Below are 20,800 nucleotides of genomic sequence, written 5' to 3'. Positions count from 1 at the left end.
GTCTTATCCATCCCTTTCCTAATTTTACTAATTTCTAGAAGATCTCTCATTTTTCTGATTCGAGTGAGTCTAATCCCAGGCAATTTAATCTCTCCTCGTAGGTCCATCCTCTCATTTCCAGGAACCTCCTCTAGACGGCTTCAAAGGCCAGTCTATCCTTCCTCGAGTATGGAGACCAGAACTGCACACCATACTCCAGGTGTGACCTCACCAGGACCTGTACAGCTGCAGCGTGGCCACTCTGCTCTTGAATCCAATTCCTCAAGCAACATGATGTTGGGTCTAGGAAAGGTCCTCCAAGGTAACGATGCCCAGGAATTCAACTTTGCTTCCCCTCTCAGCTCAGTTGCTGAGTTACCTGTGGCATCCCAGAGAGGGGGGCATTTCATCACTGAACCTCACATAATTGTGAAACATTCCTACACGGAAATGCGGAGGCACTCAGCGGTCTCACAGCGTCCATGGGAGGTAGAAGGCCAAAGGTCGGGCTGTAAAGGTGGAGAAACTCATCCAAAGCGCATGATTGCCTACTCTGAGTGGGCGGAGACGGTCTCCGAGCCGCATAATCAAACCCTCTCCGAGAGGGATCATCTCCGCAAGCACAGTCCTCCGGCACACAGTCTCCGCCCATCGATCTGAATGGATAGCCACACCAGGCCACTTTGGCCTTTGGCTCAAAATGTGGCAGAGCAATGGCCGTCTTCCCTACCCGTGATCCCCCCCACGCAGCTGGAAATGTTCTGAGAACCATAGAGCACTTTCAGCTGCGTGGGGTATTATGGGTAGGGAAGGTGGCCATTGTTCTGTCGCTTATTAGAGACAGGTGGCGCTCGGTACCCACTTGGCCCACCTCTATGGGGATCTGAAGAGCGCCATGAGGCACCTCTCCTTTGAATGGGATGCTGGAGCAGTAGGGAAGACTGGGCAGGGGGAGGAGGGGATGGGCAGGGGGGGGGAGGAGGGGATGGGCAGGGGGGAGGAGGGGATGGGCAGGGGGGAGAGGGGATAGGCAGGGGGAGGAGGGGATGGCAGGGGGAGGAGGGGATGGGCAGGGGGAGGAGGGGGGATGGGCAGGGGGAGGAGGGGATGGGCAGGGGGAGGAGGGGATGGGCAGGAGGAGGAGGGGATGGGCAGGGGGAGGAGGGAAGGATGGGCAGGGGAGGAGGGAAGGATGGGCAGGGGAGAGGAAGGATGGGCAGGGGAGGAGGGAAGGATGGGCAGGGAAGGATGGGCAGGGGAGGAGGCAAGGATGGGCAGGGGAGGAGGCAAGGATGGGCAGGGGAGGAGGCAAGGATGGGCAGGGGAGGAGGCAAGGATGGGCAGGGGAGGAGGCAAGGATGGGCAGGGGAGGAGGCAAGGATGGGCAGGGGAGGAGGCAAGGATGGGCAGGGGAGGAGGCAAGGATGGGCAGGGGAGGAGGCAAGGATGGGCAGGGGAGGAGGCAAGGATGGGCAGGGGAGGAGGGAAGATGGGCAGGGGAGGAGGAAGGGAAGGAGGGGCAGGGGAGGAGGGAAGGAGGGGCAGGGGAGGAGGGAAGGGAAGGAGGGGCAGGGGAGGAGGGAAGGGAAGGAGGGGGCAGGGGAGGAGGGAAGGGAAGGAGGGGCAGGGGAGGAGGGAAGGGAAGGAGGGGCAGGGGAGGAGGGAAGGAGGGGCAGGGAAGGAGGGAAGGATGGGCAGGGGAGGAGGGAAGGATGGGCAGGGGAGGAGGAAGGATGGGCAGGGAGGAGGGAAGGATGGGCAGGGGAGGAGGGAAGGATGGGCAGGGGAGGAGGGAAGGATGGGCAGGGGAGGAGGGAAGGATGGGCAGGGGAGGAGGGAAGGATGGGCAGGGGAGGAGGGAAGGATGGGCAGGGGAGGAGGGAAGGATGGGCAGGGGAGGAGGGAAGGATGGGCAGGGGAGGAGGGAAGGATGGGCAGGGGAGGAGGGAAGGATGGGCAGGGGAGGAGGGAAGGATGGGCAGGGGAGGAGGGAAGGATGGGCAGGGGAGGAGGAAGGATGGGCAGGGGAGGAGGGAAGGATGGGCAGGGGAGGAGGAAGGATGGGCAGGGGAGGAGGGAAGGATGGGCAGGGGAGGAGGGAAGGACGGGCCGGGGAGGAGGGAAGGAGGGGACGGGCCAGGGAGGAGGGCAGACTGACAGATAAAAAATGCTAATGGGATATGGATGGGACACGAGGGAGGAAATGTGAGAATTTACTGGGGGAGGGGGTTATTTTGGCTCTGAGAAAGCAGACCTGGGGGAAAGGAGTCAGAAAAGAGAATAGAAACTCTGCTACGTCTCCCTGTTCCCTTTTCTCTCACCTTTCCCCCAGTTCTGCTTCCTCAGACCCTAAAATAACCCCCCCCCAACCCTAGTTAATTCTCACCTTCCCTCTCTCCTGTGCCCCATCCATATCCCGCTGACACCTTTTTGTCTGACGGCCTGTACTCCTCCCCCTGCCCACTCTTCCATCTCCCCACCCTATTAGCCTGGGCCCTTCCCTGCCTGCTTTGTGCTCATTCCTTGCGCCCAGTATATTATCTCGACCTCCTATGAATGCCGTGAGACCCGCTGAGTTTCTCCAGCGCTCCTGTGTTTTTCCTGCGGACTTCGTGTCATTGCTCCCTTGCGGTTTGTGGGTTCTCCCTATTAGAATTCGCGGCAGTGTTTACGCTGGCTGTCAAATGCTTCAAGGCGATGCAAGTGCAAACCTTCCTTACTTGTGCACAGTCTCTGATCTTGAAGTGAGTGAAAATATTTCACTGGCACTGGGCATTGCTGCCACCTTGTGTGCAAAGCGAGAAACCGCTCTCTGAGGAAATCCGTGTTTCTTGATAAATCTGAGTGGAACATGGGAGCCTGCAGATGCTGTGACTTTCATTTTGATTTTTTTTAAAAACCACACACAGGAAATGCTGGAGGAAGCCAGCTGGGGCCTCTCGGCATCCACAGGAGAAATATCTCTGACGTTTCGGGCCTGAGCTCTTCTCGTACCACCTTAGGTTTCTTTGGCTTGGCTTCGCGGACGAAGATTTATGGAGGGGTAATGTCCACGTCATCTGCAGGCTCGTTTGTGGCTGACAAGTCCGATGTGGGACAGGCAGACACGGTTGCAGGGGAAAATTGGTTGGTTGGGTGTGGGGTTTTTCCTCCTTTGTCTTTTGAAAGTGAGATGGGCTCTGCGGTCTTCTTCAAAGGAGGTTTCTTCCACCCACATTTAGCAATACAGAGCACCGATGGCATAGGGATTACTTAAGGACGTGAGTGAAAAAAAATGCTCGAGAACCACTGTTTAATTGTCCCTCATTGACTTGTTATGCGCACGGTTTCAGAACTGTGTAGAAAAAAAACCCGAATTAGTTGTAAATTGTACTCACTGCTGCATGTACTGTGTGGAACTCCAGTCAATAGTACAATCCCCCTAGACTGCTGAGTTCAAGTGCTTTAATACCACTTTGTGTCACAACTTCCCTGGATTCACTCAATCAGCTTCCCTGCTGATTCGAGCTTTTCAAATCCAACTGCCTGAGTCACCTGACTCCAATTGACAGGGGCAGCCTTCAGATAAAATCCCTGTTGAAGTCGAAAGGGAATGGGCTAATGACAATTTTTCTCAAGCAAAATATTTCAGAAACAATTGGGTCTAGGGCAACCTTTTTTTCCCCATGCACATCCCACCTTAAGCAATCCCTTATGAATCATAGGGCAACTATGGCATAAAGATTGCTTAAGGTGGGATGTGAGTGGAAAGAAAAAGTTTGGGAAGCCCTGCTCCAGAGAATAATCACTTTATTTCTAAAGTGTGCCCTCACCCCTCACCCCTGACGGGAACAGAAACTGGAAGTGCTTGAGCAGTAATTCAGAAAGTATTTATTGCACAGGTATGTTCCGGAGATCATCCAGTTATTGAGTGAGATCATGGTTAATCTTCACAGTGCGCAAGGCAGCAGTGATCCCAGGGTAAACGAAGCCGTGGTTAACCATCTTCCTGCAATACAAAAAAAAGATGAAAAGTATTTCTTGGCCAGTCAGCTCCAGCAATCGGGGTTTGAATCCCGCGTTGTCTGGAAGGAGTTTGTGCATTCCTCCTGTTGTCTGTCTGGGTTTCCCCCCCCCCCCCCCCAGTAAACTGGGACAGCACAGACTTTGTGGCCAAAATAGCCTGTTACCATGCAATATGTCTAAACAGCAACTGCCCATTACCCACCAGAGTACTCTCTTGGTCCGGGGTACTAACTCGCATATCCTTTGTCCTCTCGCTCCTCATACCATCTTCTCCCTTGAGGCACTCGTACTCAATTCCACAAACCTTCGTCTCATTTAGACAGTACAAGTTCAAGTTTATTGTCATCTGATTGTACAAGTACAACCCAACAAAACACCATTCTCCAGTCCTCAGTGCAAAACACGCAGACACAAAACCAGACATAACCCACATACAGACAAACAATACACATGCAGGACAAGTATTTTATCAATACCAATCAAGAATATGAGAGTCTCAGATGGTTAGTGTGAGCAGTTTCTTTGGTCATTCAGCGTTCTCACTGCCCGTGGGAAGAAGCTGTTCCTCAGCCTGGTGGTGCTGGCTCTGATTTTCCTCTATCTCTTCCCTGATGGGAGTAGCAATGTTTGGGATGGTTGGGGTCCCGAATGATTTTCAAACAATGATCCTGGTACATTGCATTGATCAGGAGGAGGGAGACTCCAGTGATCCTCTCTGCCACAATTATGGTTCTGTGGATTGACCTCCGATCCATTTCACTGCAGCGACTGTACCCACACTGTGATGCAGCTGGCCAGGATGCTCTTGATAGAGCTGTAGAAGGTTTACATGACAATGGCCAGTAGCCTTGCCCGCCTCAGTCTTCTCAGGAAGTGCAGTCGCTGTTTGGCCTCTCTGACTAGTGAGGAGATGTTATGTCCAAAATAGGTCACTAGTGGACGCCCAAGAACTCTATGTTCTCCACTCTCTCTCCCCACCCACCCCTCCCCACTGAGTTATTGATGTGCACTGGAGGGAGGTCCTCCTGAAGTCCACGATCACCTCCTTTGTCTTGTCCCCGTCAAGACTCGGGTCGGTTCTCTCTCAGGAACTCCCCCCCCCCCACAACGAGCCACACCCTCACACGTTTGGTTGCTCATTTCCTCCCAACTGGTTCCTTCCTGACCTTTGTGCACCACATGGCAGTCACACCATCAGAATACAACACGTGGCCAGCCTCAGGATCCACGGAACAGTGAAACCTCGCACCCTTGTTCATGTCCAAACCTTAACTGTACGTGGCAATGTTGGCCGTTGTGACTCCATTTTGCACAAGTATCGTGAGAAGATGTGCAAGACAACATCATCTACATTAGAGAATATAAGAATCAGATTTATTGTCAGGAATAGGTGCATCAGCACAATTACCTAAATACACTGAAACCCCTTGGATCTGGAATTCAACCAACCGGCACAAAAAAAACAAGGAAAATAAATTTAAAAATTAAAAATAAATAAGTATAAAATTGGTAAAAAAAAAAAATACGCAAGTTTAAAATGGTAAATGTTCTCTGAAGCCCTTTGGTGAAGATGGGTGCAAATATTTGGCCAGTTTGAATAAAGTTGTGTGACGTTGGGGTGCCTCTCTTAAACTCCTTATCCCTGCTTAGTAAGAGTTGACCTGGTCAGAGACTTTATCAGTGAACTTGGGGGAGGGGTTAATTATCTATAACATTATTGTTTGGCTCCGTGGAAGGGGAGGAGCCTGCAAATGCAATGGGTTAAATCGGCGGTTCTCAACCTTTTTCTTTCTACTCATACCCCACTTTAAGTAATCCCCATGCCATAGGTGCTCTGTGATTAGTAAGGGGTTGCTTAAGGTGGGATGTGGGCAGGAAGAAAAAGTTTGAAAACCACTGTTTTAATTGTCCCTCATTGACTCATTATGTGCACCATTTCAGAGCTTCCAAAGGATATGGGCCAATTGACAATTTTTCTCAGATCAAATATTTCAGTAACAATCGGGTCTGGAGCAGTGATTTTCAATCTTCCCTTCCCACCTTAAGCAACTTCTTACTAATCACAGAGCACTGACGGCAGGTGGGATGTGAGCGGAAAGAAATAGATGGAGAACCACTGAGTTAAATGTTTTCCAAGAATGTGCCTGAGATCAAAGTAAAATGCTTTAAATTTTATATATTTGTTTAGTGTCAGTGTAGTATTTTTGGTCTTTTAAACTCTTGATTCTAAATGTAGGTGTTTCAGTTAGGCTTTGGAAGAGTAACAATCAGGCAACCGGAAAATTCACTTATCCAACATCTACCAATTCCCAATAGGTGCCAGATACTAGGGGTTTTAGTGCAAAAAGAGGTCAAGTGCGGTAGTGTCTGTAGGTTCATTGTTTGTTCAGAAATCTGATGACGGAGGGGAAGAAGCTATTTGTGTAACGTTAAGTGTGCGTCTTCAGGCCCCCGAACCTCCTTCCTGATGGTTGGTTAGATTCAGACATGCATATATGTGGCAGGGTAACAGAACCTTCCGGCCCACGAGCCTGTGCTGCGCAATCACCCCACTTAACCTGCATTCCCCATGCGTTTTTGTATGGTGGGAAGCACCCAGAGGAAACCCGCAGAGAAGAATGTACAAACCCCTTTTACGGGTGGTGGCGGGTTCGAAGCCCGGTCGCCGGCCAATCCATTAACCGGAGAAGCGGGCACTGCCCTGGGTGAGAGGATAGGTGAAGCACCGGCTCGTAAAAAAAATGGTAATTAAATGGAGGGAAGACTGATGTCCGTGATTGTGTGACCCTCCGTCCTTGTCTTGCGCCCCTCCGTGCCAGGCCGCGATGCCCATATCCCTAAGATGTTGTAGCAGAAGCAGGCCATCAAACCTGCTTCTACCACTATTGTGGTTGATCTTGTATCTTGGCTCCATTTCCCTGGTTCTTTAACATCCTGGCATCTAATGGTCTGGCATCTGAGCAAAGATAAACTGATGTTTCAGGCTTGAGCCCTTCATCATCTTTATCTTTGCTGTTTGACCTGCCAAGTTTCACCGCTGTGTTTTTACTTTGATCACTGTGACTGCGGGCTCTCTCATTTTACTCCCGAGAAGGCAGGTTTTTGCTATGGCATCAGAAATGGGGCAGTACAGGCCTGCAATATTCCGATTTTAATTTTTAATGTAGATGTACAGCCTTCCAGCCCACGAGCCTATGCCGCCCAATTAACCTGCAACCCCCATATGCTTTGAAGGGAGAAGGTGGAAGCTCCTCACGCCAAACCAGAGGACATGGGTTAAGGGTGAAAGGGGAGAAGTTTGGGAGTGGGGGGATTTTTTCACACAGAGAATGGTGGGGGCAGGGCAAAACGAGTGGCCAGTGGAAGCACGGGCTCAATTTTGGAAGAATTTGGACGGGAGGGATATGGACTGGTCACAGGTCAGTGGGACTCGGCAGAACAAAAAGGTTGGGGACAGACCCTGTTTCTGTGCTGCAGCGTGCTAGTCCTCTAATACATCCATGAGGACACCACACTGGCCGCACTCCTACCAGCCTACTGCAGTGGGGGAAACCCCCGCCAGCTGTCAATCACCGACCTGCATAAAGACCCGGGCTGACCCCCTCCTCCATCAGACACGAGGAGCCAGAAGTGTACGGAGACCTGGCGCGGACAAATTTAAGCTGATTAAAGCCTGCGGACTTGGCACCATAATCATTCACAACAAGCACCAGCCTTGGAACATCAGCTGCAGTCATTTTAAAAAATACTCCGACTTCTGCTTCAGACACGAAAATGGATGACTTTCTATGTTTCCACCTTCTTGCCCATTCTCTTTGCTTTCCCATACCCTGCTCTCGACTTGCAATTGTACCTTTTTAAAAAGAATTATCCACAAACGGCAAAATGTAGCATTTTACCTGCAGCTTTTAGTCTGAATCAAAGCTTGATGCATCTATACCTTAAATTAACATTGACCTCGGGGCTCAGGAGGTAGACTAGCCTCTGCATCACCACAGGAAGTGGGATGGAAAGAACCTCGCTACCTGGATTTGTGAATGAATCCCACGACCAGCCCGGCCCCACTCAATACTGGGTGCCCCAGTATATAGCCATCGTATGAGCACTTTTCCTTTCCACATTTGATCAAAATTGTTGATGGCATTTTAATGGGTTGTAATAACTACTGGAAACTACCCATTTAATAGTTTTGCACCGAAATGGGTCTGCGCCAAACAGGCCATGCCATAAAGGCTGCGCCAAATGGTTCCATTCCAATCCCTGACTGGTGCACAGGACAGAAACAAGCGACAGAGGGCCGTTAACTCGGCAAGCCCCATCACGGGACACCAGCCTTTACTCCTGTCGAGGACGCTAACGAAAGCCGGGTGTCTTAAGAAAGAGGGCCGCACCTCACCCCCCCCCCCTCCACCAACGCCAGGCCCTCTTCAATCTGCTACCATCAGGAAGGAGGTACAGGATCCTGAAGACACACACCCAACAGTACAAAAACAGCAGATTTCTGAATGGACAATTAACATCGATTTTTTTTTGGCGCTAATTCTCAATTTTTAAATCATGATTTATTGCAAATTTGCACCAGTAAGGCACTGTTTCCACAAAACAATTCATTTCGTGACACGCGCTCATGATGCTAGACCTGATTCCGCTTCTTACTCTGGAGAGGCAGCGCTGTTGCAGTGCTGGTGACTCTGTTCGGATCCGGCCACCCCGTTCTTATGTCCTCCCTGTGGGTTTCCTTCCCGCCTTCCAAACCATGCCAGGGGGCAAGTGTTGATGACATTTGGGTGGCGCAGGCCTGTGGGCTGGAATGCCTGTTAACCGCGCCGCATGCCTCAATCCCCCCAATGGGTAGATGGAGTAGATTTTCCATTGAAGGGGGGATTGATTGGAGCACATTCTCGAGGATTAGAGCGATATTTGAGAAGGGGGCTTGCACCTCCCTGGTTACTGTTTCTGTTACTGTGGGTGAAAGGTGACCTGACCTCCAAAAGGCATAAACTTTAAAGATTAAACATTCTCTTCAACGTTTTAAGCAATGTTTTGTACAATTTTAGAGCGGTGGGGGGCGGAAATAGAGGAAAGGAGCAAAAAGTTTGGGCACCCCAAGAGATTTGAGCTCTTGGATAACTTTTACCTTAAAGAGCTTGTTAGGGCTACAGCTTGTTCACTCATCGTTGGGAAAGGCCAATTTTGGAGCTTTCGAATTACCCTGACTCCTCAAATCTTGTCCCGACAAATTAGCAGTCAAGCCGTGGGCTCCTCTAACCAGCTGCCTAGCACCTCTGAAAATGACAAGAACTGAGGCCTACAAAGGCTATAAGAAGATAGCAAAGCCTTTTTCTTTTGGAAGATGGTCGTTCCCCCCGGTCACCTTGCAGTGCAACAAATATCGGTTGCTATTTGCGAATCTGGAGTAGCGCAGATTAATTAGGTTGAGTAGACTTAAGCCAGGGGCCGAGAGCAAATAAAAAATGGTTTAATTTTACAAATCCTATTTTGTTTGTTAAGTGAGGCTCCAAACGTATCAACATTTAGAAGGAATGTTGGTATCTATGCAGAAATTAACATGGAAGTATGAATTAGGGGGATTATAGATCAGCTCAAACACATCTTTTTTTTGAAGAGGGAATTACCCCGACATGGATCAGTGGAGAAAATTGGAGACAGGTCACCCTAAGACCTTTTCCTTTATAAATGGAATGCAAGATTGATGTCTGGAATTAAATCGATCTGGAACAGAGGTGATATACCTCCCCTTGTCCCAATTCCCCCCCTCTATCTTACCCCAAACATCAGCAGTTCTCAACCTTCTTCTTTCCACTCACATCCCACCTTAAGTAATCCCTACACTGTCGGGGCTCTGTGATTAGTAAGGGGTTGCTTAAGGTGGGATGTGGGTGGAAAGAAAAAGTTTGAAAATCATCCCTAATGGACTCATTATGTGCAGGGTTTCAGAGCTCCCAAAGGAAATCGCCCAGCGACAATTTCTCTCATGCCAAATATTTCAGTCACAATCGGGTCTAGAGCAGCGGTTCTCAATCTTCCCTTCCCACTCACACTCCCCCCCCCCCACCCCCTTACTAATCACAGAGCACCGATGGCAGAGGGATTACTTAAAGTGGAATGTGAGTGGAAAGAGAAAGGTTGAGAAACACTGATTTAAATAGATGTTTGGGGCAAGATAGACAGGGGAATTGGGACGGGGCAAGGTGTATCACCTCTGTTCCAGAACAATTCTCTCAAGGTAATAAATTTTTGATAATGTGGAATGATAAAGGAATCAAGGTGATAGAAGACTATTATAATCATGGTCAACTAATGCATTTTATTCAACTGAGGGCTAAATATGAATATCCAGAAATATGCTTTTTTCAAATAAAGCAGTTTTTAAGGGACAAATTGGGATCAGAAAGGGCACTGCAGCCATGTAGTGATGTGGAAATGGTATGGAAATTTACCTCTGCAATGCACTTGTCATTACAGGGAAATCTAAACAGAAATGGGAACAGGACCTCAACATTACAATTAATGCATGACTATGGAGGGATCTGTGTAGAGACTGCATGTCCAACACAGTTAATGTGCAGTGTAGATCGGTACAATATAATTTTCTACATCAATTGTACACCACACCGTATCAATTGCAATAAATAAAACTAGATTTATCAAATAAATGTTTCAGATGTGGTATCGATGAAGGTATCTTTTTACACTCTACATGGATGTATCCAAAGGTAAGACCGTTTGGGGTAAAAGTATGAGAATTATTGAAACAAATGACTAATATAGTAAATCTGCAAAATCCTGATTTATTTTTGTTACGGAATGTTGAGGAACCTCACCTAAACTAATGGAAATTGTATATTCAAACTGATCTCTCCCCACAGCCCTGCGTCAGTCCCCACACTGATCCCACTGCCCCGTTCTTCCCCCCACAGTCCTGTATCAGTCCCCACTGCCCTGTATCAGTCCCCACACTGATCCCACTGCCTCGTTCTCTCCCCTCAGCCATGTATCAGTCCCCACACTGATCCTACTGCCCCACTCTCTCCCCACAGTCCTGTATGTCCCCACACTGATCCCACCACCCCATTCTCTCCCCTCAGCCCTGTATCAGTCCCCATACTGATCTTACTGCCCCACTCTCTCCCCCCAGCCCTGTATCAGTCCCCACACTGACCCCACTGCCCTGCTCTCTGCCTCCAGTCCCGTGTCAGTCCCCACAGCCTGTATCAGTGCCCCACTCTCTGCCTTCAGTCCCGTGTCAGTCCCCACACTGACCCCACTGCCCCACTCTCTGCCTTCAGTCCCGTGTCAGTCCCCACACTGACCCCACTGCCCCGCTCTCTCCCCACAGCCCTGTATCAGTCCCCACTGCCCCACTCTCACCCCACAGCCCTGTATCAGTCCCCACACGGACCCCACTGCCCCACTCTCTGCCTTCAGTCCCGTGTCAGTCCCCACACTGATCCCTACTTGCAAATAAAATGTTTACAGGTACACTACAGTATCCCATGTAGCTTTGCTAAGTGTTTAACATGGTGTTCGCACAACGCCCAATTTCACAGAACGTTTTGTGGACGTTAAGCGGCGCATTCCTGCATTTAAGGCAGAATTGATAGATTCTTGATGAGCCAGGGGATCAAGGGTTATGAGGAGAATGCTGGGCTGCAGGACTGAGTGGGAAAGTGGATCAGCTCATGATTAAATGGCGGGGCAGATCCGATGGACTGAACAGTCCTAACCTACCCATACCAAAGTCCAGCAGATGGTGCAGAGGCATAGTGCAAAGCAAGAAGAAGGGGCCATTAATAGAGTGCATCACTTTTTAACCACATAACAATTACCATACAGGAACAGGCAATCTCAGCCCCTCTAGTACGCACCGATTTATGTGAACTCCACTAGTCCCACCTACCCACACCCTGCCATATCCCTCACATCCAACCTTCTCTTAAATGACAGAATTGACCCTGCCTCAACCACCTCTTCCGGAAGGTCATTCCACTCAGCCACCTCTCTCTGAGTGAAGAAGCTTCCTCTTGGGTTACTTCCAAAGTTTTGCCCCCAAACCCTTAACTTACAACCCCTCATTCCAATTTCCCCTCCCCTCAAGGGAAAGAGCCTATTCACATCTACTCTATCTATTCCCCTCATAATTTTAAATACCTCTATCAAATACCCCCTCAACCTTCTAGGCTCCAATAAATAAAGAACCAGTCTACTCAATCTTTTTCTGTATTCTAGACACTGCAATCCAGGCAGCATTTTAGTAAATCTCTTCTGCACCCTCTTCACCTCTCCATCAAATTTGGGGACCAGAACTGCACACAGTATTCCAAATTTGGCCTCACCAATACCAAAGAAAATCCCTTTTGAGGGACTGATAGCAGGAAAAAAGAAACCATCAACAAAAGTAAATCTTCTCTGATTAATCAGCCCAGATTGTGCCTTGGTAACAGGTTGGTAGTTTCCCCCTTGAAGCTGGCAGACGAAGTTCCGCCAACACCGGTAAACCAGCCCCAAGATGGCTGCGGTTGGACTTTCTATAACATCCAAAAGGGAATTGCGACTGGGCCTATTCTCGTTCGTTGTAGCACTGTGGGTCTGTGGTGATACGACCGCTAGCCGACTGCAGTGTGGGGGTGGGGTGATCTCAATACCTGCAGGAAGACCACCTGAGGGGCTGACTCCACCTGGCCAGCTGTTAATCAGCCAACCTGAATAGACCCCCCATGGGGGCTGACTACACCTGGCCAGCTGTCAATCAGCCAACCCCAATCTAGACCTGAGCCAGCTGCCAAGGCTTGAACTGGTGTTCAGACTTTGACAGGAATAAAGCCCTGTTGTCCAGTCTTTCCGAGTTTGTGCTTGCTCGCTCCTCCCTCACCGCACCACATGGTCTTTTGAAACCGGGAAGTTGTTCATTGCTGTGGTCGGGAGGGACGGGTTAGGGTTTAAATAATTAATGTTCCAAGTTGGATAGTCTGTAAAAAGACGGCCGCTTGTCATCGTTTAGACAGTAATCAATTAATTCCTAATTGTATGTTCTGGGCTTTGGATCAATGCGCGTTTTGCTAAATAAGGAAGGATTTTTGTCCTTTTTTTTTTAATACATTTTTAATTTTAAAAAAAATAGATTTCCAGCAAGGTTAACAGGCCCTTCCGGCCCACGGGTCTGTGCCACCCAATTTACACACCTATAACTCCAGAACGATTCGAAGGGTGGGAGGAAACCCCCACAGACGCAGGCAGCGCTGGAACTGGACCCCAGTCTCTGCCTCCGTTAACCACGCCATGCCTCCCCCCCCCCTGAAAATGGTCTCCTGCCTTGCTTTTCTCAAGTGTTCTGGGGGGGATTTAGTCAAGGACCTCTGTTCGGGGGTGGTGTTCTCTGTGACCAAGCTCTGACCTTAGGGAGGAGGGAGCTCCAGAGAGGTGGAAAGCGGCCCACCCAGCTGGCATCGAATGAAAGCCAGCCCATCGGCCCCTCCCCTGAAGAACTCGTTGTGATTAATTCCTCTGTGATTAAAAGCAAAATTACAAGGTATTATAAAGGAAGCAAGTTGCCAATTTTTTTTATTCGAATGTTTTCCAAATGTCTCTGGCCTATGTTACAAAAGCAGAGGGTAAACTCGGGGGAATTTCCTGAATCTAATCACGTGCAGAACTATTGAGAGGTATTGAGGAGGTGAGACCCCACCCCTGCCTGGTATCCCCACCCTGTGCTAGTTCAAGGAAGCTTGGCAGGCGATGGGGCATCTTCAGTACCACCCACCTTTCCAGGGCCTCACGCCTTCCACTGGCCCCATCTCTCAACAACCTCCTCACAAATCTCCCCACCCTCCCTCCCAAGGGAGGGAGGAAAATCCCCGGCACTTGACCGATTCAAGCAGGTCGAATTCCCCAGTGGTAGAGTTGGGCATCAGTTCATCAAAGGCTGTAGTTGCCAGGGAGTTAAATGTTCCGGTGAAGGCTGAGGGCCCCTTTGCCCTGCTCTGCCCCTCAATTTAATTCCCATCAATGCAAGTCAGCTTTTCCCCCCACCGAGGGTGGGTGAGATCCAAACCACAGGATGCAGGGATAAGAGTGAAAGGGGCTACGTTCAGGGCGGGGACACCTCTTCATGCTGAGAGTGGCAGGAGTGTGGAAATGGTGAATGGAGGCACAGTTTCAACAATCTAAATCAGTCCCACTCATACCCCACTTTAAGTGATCCCTCTGCCATCGGTGCTCTATAAGGGGCTGCTTAAGGTGGGATGTGGTGGAAAGGGAAGGCTGAGAATCACTGCTCTTGACCCGATTGTTACTGAAATATTTGGCTTGAGAAAAATTGTCATTGGCCCATTTCCTTTGGGAGTTCTGAAACCGTGCACATAATGAGTCCATGAAGGACAATTAAAACTGTGGTTGTCTTCCCACCCACATCCCACCTTAAGCTAATCACAGAGCACCGATGGTAGAGGGATTCCTTAAAAATGGGAAGAAAAAGGTTGAGAGCCACTGATTTAAGAAGGATCTGGACAGGTCCATGGATGGGCGAGGTGTGGACTGGGGTGCGGGTCAGGCGGAACAATACAGCCATGTGCTGCTTAATGCCCACGGATCGTTCTGCAAAACAGAACATTATGATTTACAAGGATATTGCCTGGCTTACAGCATCTTGATTACGGAGACTGAAACTTTATTCATTGGAACGTAGGTGGATGAGGGGATTTGATAGAAGTATTTAAAATTATGAAGGGAATAGATAGACTAGACATAAATAGACTCCCCTGAGGGCAGGGGAGGTTGGAACAAGAGAGCGTAAGTTAAGGGTAAGGGGGGAAACTTTAGGAGAAATATTAGAGGATGCTTTTTCACTCAGCGAGTGGTGGCAGAGTGGAAAGATCTTCCAAATGAGACAGTTGCAGCAGGGTCCCTTCTGTCATTTAAGAGAAGGTTGGATCTGTACATGGATGTGAGGGGGTTGGAGGGATATGGGTGGAGAGCGGGAGGGGGGAGCTAGTGGAGTTGTTCAAGTGAACCGGCGCGGACTCAAAGGGCCGACATGGCCTGTTTCCGCACTGTAAACTGTTTTATGGTTATATGTGATTTGGACATTGTGAGCGAACGGGACATAGCAGATGTGACCAGATAATTGCTTTGCTTCAACTAAATCATGAACTCCTACTGATTTCAATTTGGAAAAATGTGCACGCCCTCAATTTAGACATACAGCACGGTAACAGGCCAATTCGGCCCACGAGTCTGTGCTGCCCAATTTACACCCCATTAAAACCTCCACCCCACCCTGGTACGTTTTGAATATAGAAACAGATAATCTATTCACCTTATGGGACCACAGTCATTGCCCGAATGGATGTTATGAGGCGCAATGGCTAGTTTGGCACAGACTAGAAGGGCCTGTTTTCTGTGCTGCAACGTTCTATTGTTCCCCCCCCCCCCCCCACCATACTGATGTACTTGCTTAATTAAAGATCTCTGCTTGAAGGCATTCAGAAACCAGGTCTTACTGGACAATAAATGGGGGACGGGGGGTGGGGGGTGGGGGGGGGGGTGGTAAATACAAGGTGAATTGCTGAATTGCTGATCAGTTTGGACCTTGGCTCGCCGGAGAGCTGGAAGCCAGAGGTGATGAAGGGGGATGCTTTATAAACACGAGGTAGACAGGTTTTGAAGGATGTACAAAGAGGCAGCTGGTGGATATTCACAGCCCAAACAAGGCCATTACACAGTTGGGGCAAATAATCATAAAAATTGTAACTGTGCCCATGCAGGTGCCCCAAAACGGAGACGAAAATGGCAATCAAAGTACCGTGGATACTCGTGTAAAGTTGACATCATGTAAAATTCGACCCTCCCTCTAACTTTTAGCCCCCCAAAAATCTGGTAGTTCTCCACCTATTACGCGCGAAAGTCTCTCACCTCATCCCTGGCCGGCCGCCCGGAGCTCCCGACACCTCCACCCCGGGCTTCCCACCTGGCTGCCCATTGGAGCCCACCCCTCAACCATGGCCTTCCCACCCCATCAGAGCTCCTGACCCCGTGCCCGACAACGACGCAGGTACTTACCGCGGCATTGGTGTCATAGCCGAGGGTCTCAACTCAATTTTTTTTTTTTTTTTTTTTAAATGGTCCACAAAATTCCACATTTATGAAGTATATGCCAGCAATTGAAACGCGAATTGCCAGTGGACATCACGGGGAAAAGTCTGTCGTCGCAAACTTGGAGCATCCCCAAAAAAAAACAAAGCAGACAAGCGAGCGCCAGCTATGTTCGCAAACCATGTAACGCCACTGGGGTGCAAAGCCTCATTCTGGTGAGGAGGGGGTAACTCTCCCACCACCCTCCCCCGAATCAAGCAAGGTCGAAGGCTTTGGCTGGGCATTATGAATCAGTAAGTCAGTTACTCTTAAGAGGTGGCACACCGTGGTCTGAGACTCCTGGTGCAGACGCTGGTTCGTCTGTCTTAGCTGCTCCACCTCGCTGGCCAGCAGTGCCTTATCTTCCTGCTCCTATCCCAAGGTTTTAAAAACAAAGAAACATCATTACAATTTAAAACGTTGATTAAAAAAAATTAAAATCGCATGATAATCTGAGTAGCGGACGTGGAGTTAAGCTCTCCTCCATTCTCCCCAGGGTTTTCACAAGAGGCACCCGGCATTTTCTGCTGATGGCGAATCTTTGTCTACACTAAAGGAAATTTTGTGCAATAGTACACCTGCAGTAAAGGAATCTTGAATGTTTGGCAGGTGAACCACATACAACCTTGACCATCTGGAGGTCAGCAGATACTGGAATCTGGAACCTGCCGGGGGTTCTCAGTGGGTCAAATCGGTGGGGAAGGAATCGGCAAGGAATTTGTCCTTGCTTCAGTTGAAACCCTGCACCAGACCAGCCTCCGCTGGATGTACAGTAAAACCCCTGGTCTCCAGAATTCGAGCCAACAGCCGGCAAAAAAAAAATTGATTTTAAAGATGAATTTTTTTTTTTTTAATTTCCAAACCTTATCGGTGATTCTCAATTTAAAATTAGAACCAAATGATCTGGATTAATCCGAGGTGTTTCCAGTTGACCTAGTCTACTGAAGGGTTCTCTCTCCTGCCCATACTTGGAGCACCCTTGCCCTTTTCTGGGCAGCGATTCGGGGATTGAGCCCTTCGTCATGGACAAAATGTAGGCAGGCGTCTGAACAAAATGGTGGTTGGGGGGAGGGGAGCACAGCTTTATTTTGCTCCTTGTCTTTTAAATTATTTATTCTTAATATAGGTGCTTTAGTGCATAGGATTGTAAGATGAGGTCTCAAACATCATAAAAATATACTTAACCAGCTTCTACCAATTCCCCAGACGTGCCTGATACCAGGAGTTTTACTGTATCCAGGACTTGGTCTTGGCTTTAAGGAACCCACATGGGATAGGATTGGGCCTACCTTGTCCCTGCATCCCACCCCACCCCACCCACGACCTTCACACACATTGACCCTCCTCAAGGCCCCTGCCGTCGCCCCACCCCGAGGCTTCCCCTGCCGTCGCCCCATCCCGAGGCCTTCGCTGCTGTCTCCCACCTCCCTCAGGACGTGCCGTGACTCACAAGTTCTCACCTTCTTCAGTTTCTCGTGCAGCTGCTTGACGACAGTCTCCAAGTGGAACACCTTCTCATTGAGACCAGTCGGAGAGACGCTGGATGGGGGAAAAGGCAAGATCATTGGACAGGCGGCCCACTTGCATCTTTTTTTTCATAAATTCGCTTGCGCGGATCTGCATTTTCAATAGGTCCTCAATGGCGCTGCATTTCCACGTAAAGATCTTTCACTGTGTGGAACAACAGAGGGATCCTTGGGGGTCCAGTGTGACAGAGTATATAGATTTGTTTTTGGGAGATAAATTGAGAAAGGTTTGTTAGAGTAGGTTACATACAAACAGATCTTATTTGAAATACTGGAGCTCTGCCCCATGCTAGACATGTCGGGGCCAACAGCTTTTGCAGGAGCTTTGAAGAGTGCTCAAGAGGCTTTACTAATGGATTGTTGATTACAAAAGACAATGGATGAAAGAGCATGTCTGAGCCGCTGCTGTCTGGAGGGGAACTTGCTGTTGTAAGAGGGTCATGTGGTTTTGCAAACAGAGAGATTCAAACAGGCTTTCTCTCAGAGAGAGAGAGACACACACACATATCACTTCTACAGTGTTATAGCCAGCAGAAGCAGCTGGGACTGGAACAGGACAAGCTGGCAAGCCCATTTGGAAGATGGCCTGGTCAAAGCCCTTGTGGTTCATGCAAGAGGAGAGGAATGGCTGTCTAATGTTTAACTTGGAATAAGGGAAACACAAAGGAACTCTGTGGTGACCTGAAAGAAAGAGGTTATCATCCGGAGAACCCTGAAGGGGGCAAGTTTCGTCAGCAAGACACTGAAGTGGCTGATGGAAGTATATCAGTTGTAGGTGCCCTGGAACAACAAATCTCTCTCTGAAAACCGATAAGAACCTTCCTGAGCAGTAAACATTGACCTCTGAAGCACCAAAGCCTGGTGAACTTGATAAATGTTAAATTCTGTGCACAGTATAAGAATTGCCTGGAACCAGTGAACTTGGAGGAATGAGAAGTGAGATTGGACTGTGAACCAAATAACTTTTATGAACTTATACACACATTACATACATGTGCGCTTAGAATTAGAGGGGGGTTAAGTAAGTTAATAGTGATAAGTTAAAGTTTGATTCTATTTTCATGTTTAAAGATAATTAAAAGCAACTTTTGTTTAAGTAACTATTTGTCTTGGTGAATATCTATTGCTGCTGTGTTTTGGGGTCCTCTGGGCTCTCAAGGTCATCTCACAGTTTATGTTATGCTGACCTTAATTAGTCAGGGGATTGAGTACAAGAGCTGTGAGACCGCACTTGGACTATAGTGTTCAGTTCTGGTCACATCATTGCAGGAAGGATGTGGAGGGTTCAGAGGAGATTCACTAGGAAGTTGCCTGAACTGGAGAACACATTTCGTGAGGCAAGTTTAACAGAGCTCTTTGGGACAAAGCAGGATGAGAGGTCTACAGGATTATAAGAGGCATTGCAGAAGAGATGTTGCCTGGATTGGAAAACACATCTTACGAGGCAGGGTTAGCAGAGCTGGGGCTTTTCTCTTTGGACTGTAAAAGGAGGAGAGGGGACTTGAGAGAGGTCGACAAAATTCTAAGATGCATCGATAGGGTGGATGACTGGTGCCTTTTTTTTTCCGGGGTGAGAGTAGCAAACACCAGGGGATGTTTATACAAGGTGAGAGGGGAAGAAAGTTTAGGGCTCAATAGTTATTTTCCCCCCACGCACAGAGTAGTGGGTGCCTGGAATGCATTGCCCAGGAGATTGGGGCAGTAGGGGCACTTAAAAGACTCAGAGGGGCACATGGCTGCAAGAAAAATAGAAGGTTTTGGTTGTGGGGGAGGCATGATTTAGCTGGTCGGTCGATGTAGGTCGGCACATCATGGGTTGAAGGGGCTGTACTCTGTGTGTGTGTGTGTGTGTATGTGTGTGAGCGTGTGTGTGTGTGTGTAAAACTTATTTTTAGAGACATGGGGATTGGGTTGGTGAGGAGGCAAAAAATTATTGCCTTTGAGAAGCCTGGTTAGCACAACACTATTACATCTCTCTCTCACACACACACACACAGAGTTGAGAAGATATATTGGAAGTGGTTCTGTCATTGTTTGAGGAACAGGAATCCTAACTAAGATGTTTCCATTCCCCCCCACCACCTCCACCCCGCTCATTTGACCTGGCCCTGCAGGAAGAAAAATCTCAGGGCTCTATGTGAAGCCATGTACGTTCTTTGACAATAAGCATGAACTTTGTGCCTGTCTGGCACGTTGGGTTTATTGTGTCTTCAGCAGTCTAGCTTGTGCTCTGACTGGCCATGGAAGCTGTGACCACTTTCCCCCCACCCATGCCTTGCCAAAATTTGATACCCCTCTATGGCTGAGTCACTTTCCCTTCCAAACAGAACCTCGTGCTCCCTCCTGCCAGTACATACAGTCACTTAGATTCCAACTGCCTATTCACATCAACTTAGTCTATCCCCCCCTCATCATTTTAAATACCTCTATCAAATTCCCTCTCAACCTTCTATGCTCCAATGAATAAAGACCCAGTCTACTCAATCTTTCTCTATATTCTAGATACTGCAATCTCAGCAACATTTTAGTAAATCTTCTCTGCACCTTCTCTACCTTATTGATATCCTTCCTATAATTTGGAGACCAGAACTGCACACAATACTCCAAACTTGGCCTCACCAATGCCTTGAACAGTCTCCACATCACCTCCCAGCTCCTATATTCTATGCTATGATTTATAAAGGCCAGCATACCAAAAGCTTCTTCACCACCCTATCTACATGGGAATCGACCTTCAAGGAACGCTGAACCGTTATTCCAAGATCCCTCTGTTCCTCCGCATTCCTCAACACCCTCCCCTTCACTGCCTATGTTCTATTTTGGTTATTCTTCCCAAAATGAAGCACCTCACACTTATCTCCATTAAACTCCATCTGCCACCTCTCTGCCCACTCTCCCAAACAGTCCAAATACTTCTGCAGTCTCCGAAAACCCTTCTCACTATCCACAACTCCCCCTATTTTAGTTTCATCCGCATATTTACTCACCCAATTTTCCACCCAGTCATCCAAATCATTCATGTAAATAACGAACAACAAGGGACCCAACAACAATCCCTGAGGCACACCACTCATCACCAGCCTCCATCCTGACAGACAGTTATCCACCATGACTCTCTGGCGTCTATCTTCTAGCCATCA

The 20,800-nt window shown here is 48.6% G+C and overlaps 1 protein-coding gene across 13 annotated transcripts in view; it reads right to left on the bottom strand.

Annotated features, from left to right (window-relative positions):
* Positions 1-3,832: 3,832 nt before the first annotated feature.
* sipa1 (signal-induced proliferation-associated 1) overlaps positions 3,833-20,800 on the bottom strand; it is a 159,035-nt gene continuing 142,067 nt past the window's right edge. For 10 of the 13 annotated variants that reach the window (XM_069893988.1, XM_069893991.1, XM_069893992.1 and 7 more), the window contains exons 15-16: positions 17,595-17,673; positions 13,538-16,506 (exon numbers count right to left, since the gene is read on the bottom strand). In XM_069893988.1, coding sequence (XP_069750089.1) covers positions 16,303-16,506; positions 17,595-17,673 — 283 coding nt within the window. In that variant the 3' untranslated portion in view covers positions 13,538-16,302. Of the gene's footprint in view, positions 3,968-13,537; positions 16,507-17,594; positions 17,674-20,800 lie in introns of those variants that run through there. The other 3 variants (XR_011343174.1, XM_069893994.1, XM_069893995.1) reach the window with 3 other exon arrangements.

Source organism: Narcine bancroftii, chromosome 8 (assembly GCF_036971445.1).
Source record: "Narcine bancroftii isolate sNarBan1 chromosome 8, sNarBan1.hap1, whole genome shotgun sequence".
Classification (NCBI taxonomy): Eukaryota; Metazoa; Chordata; class Chondrichthyes; order Torpediniformes; family Narcinidae; genus Narcine; species Narcine bancroftii.
This window is presented reverse-complemented; position numbering and strand designations above follow the sequence as displayed.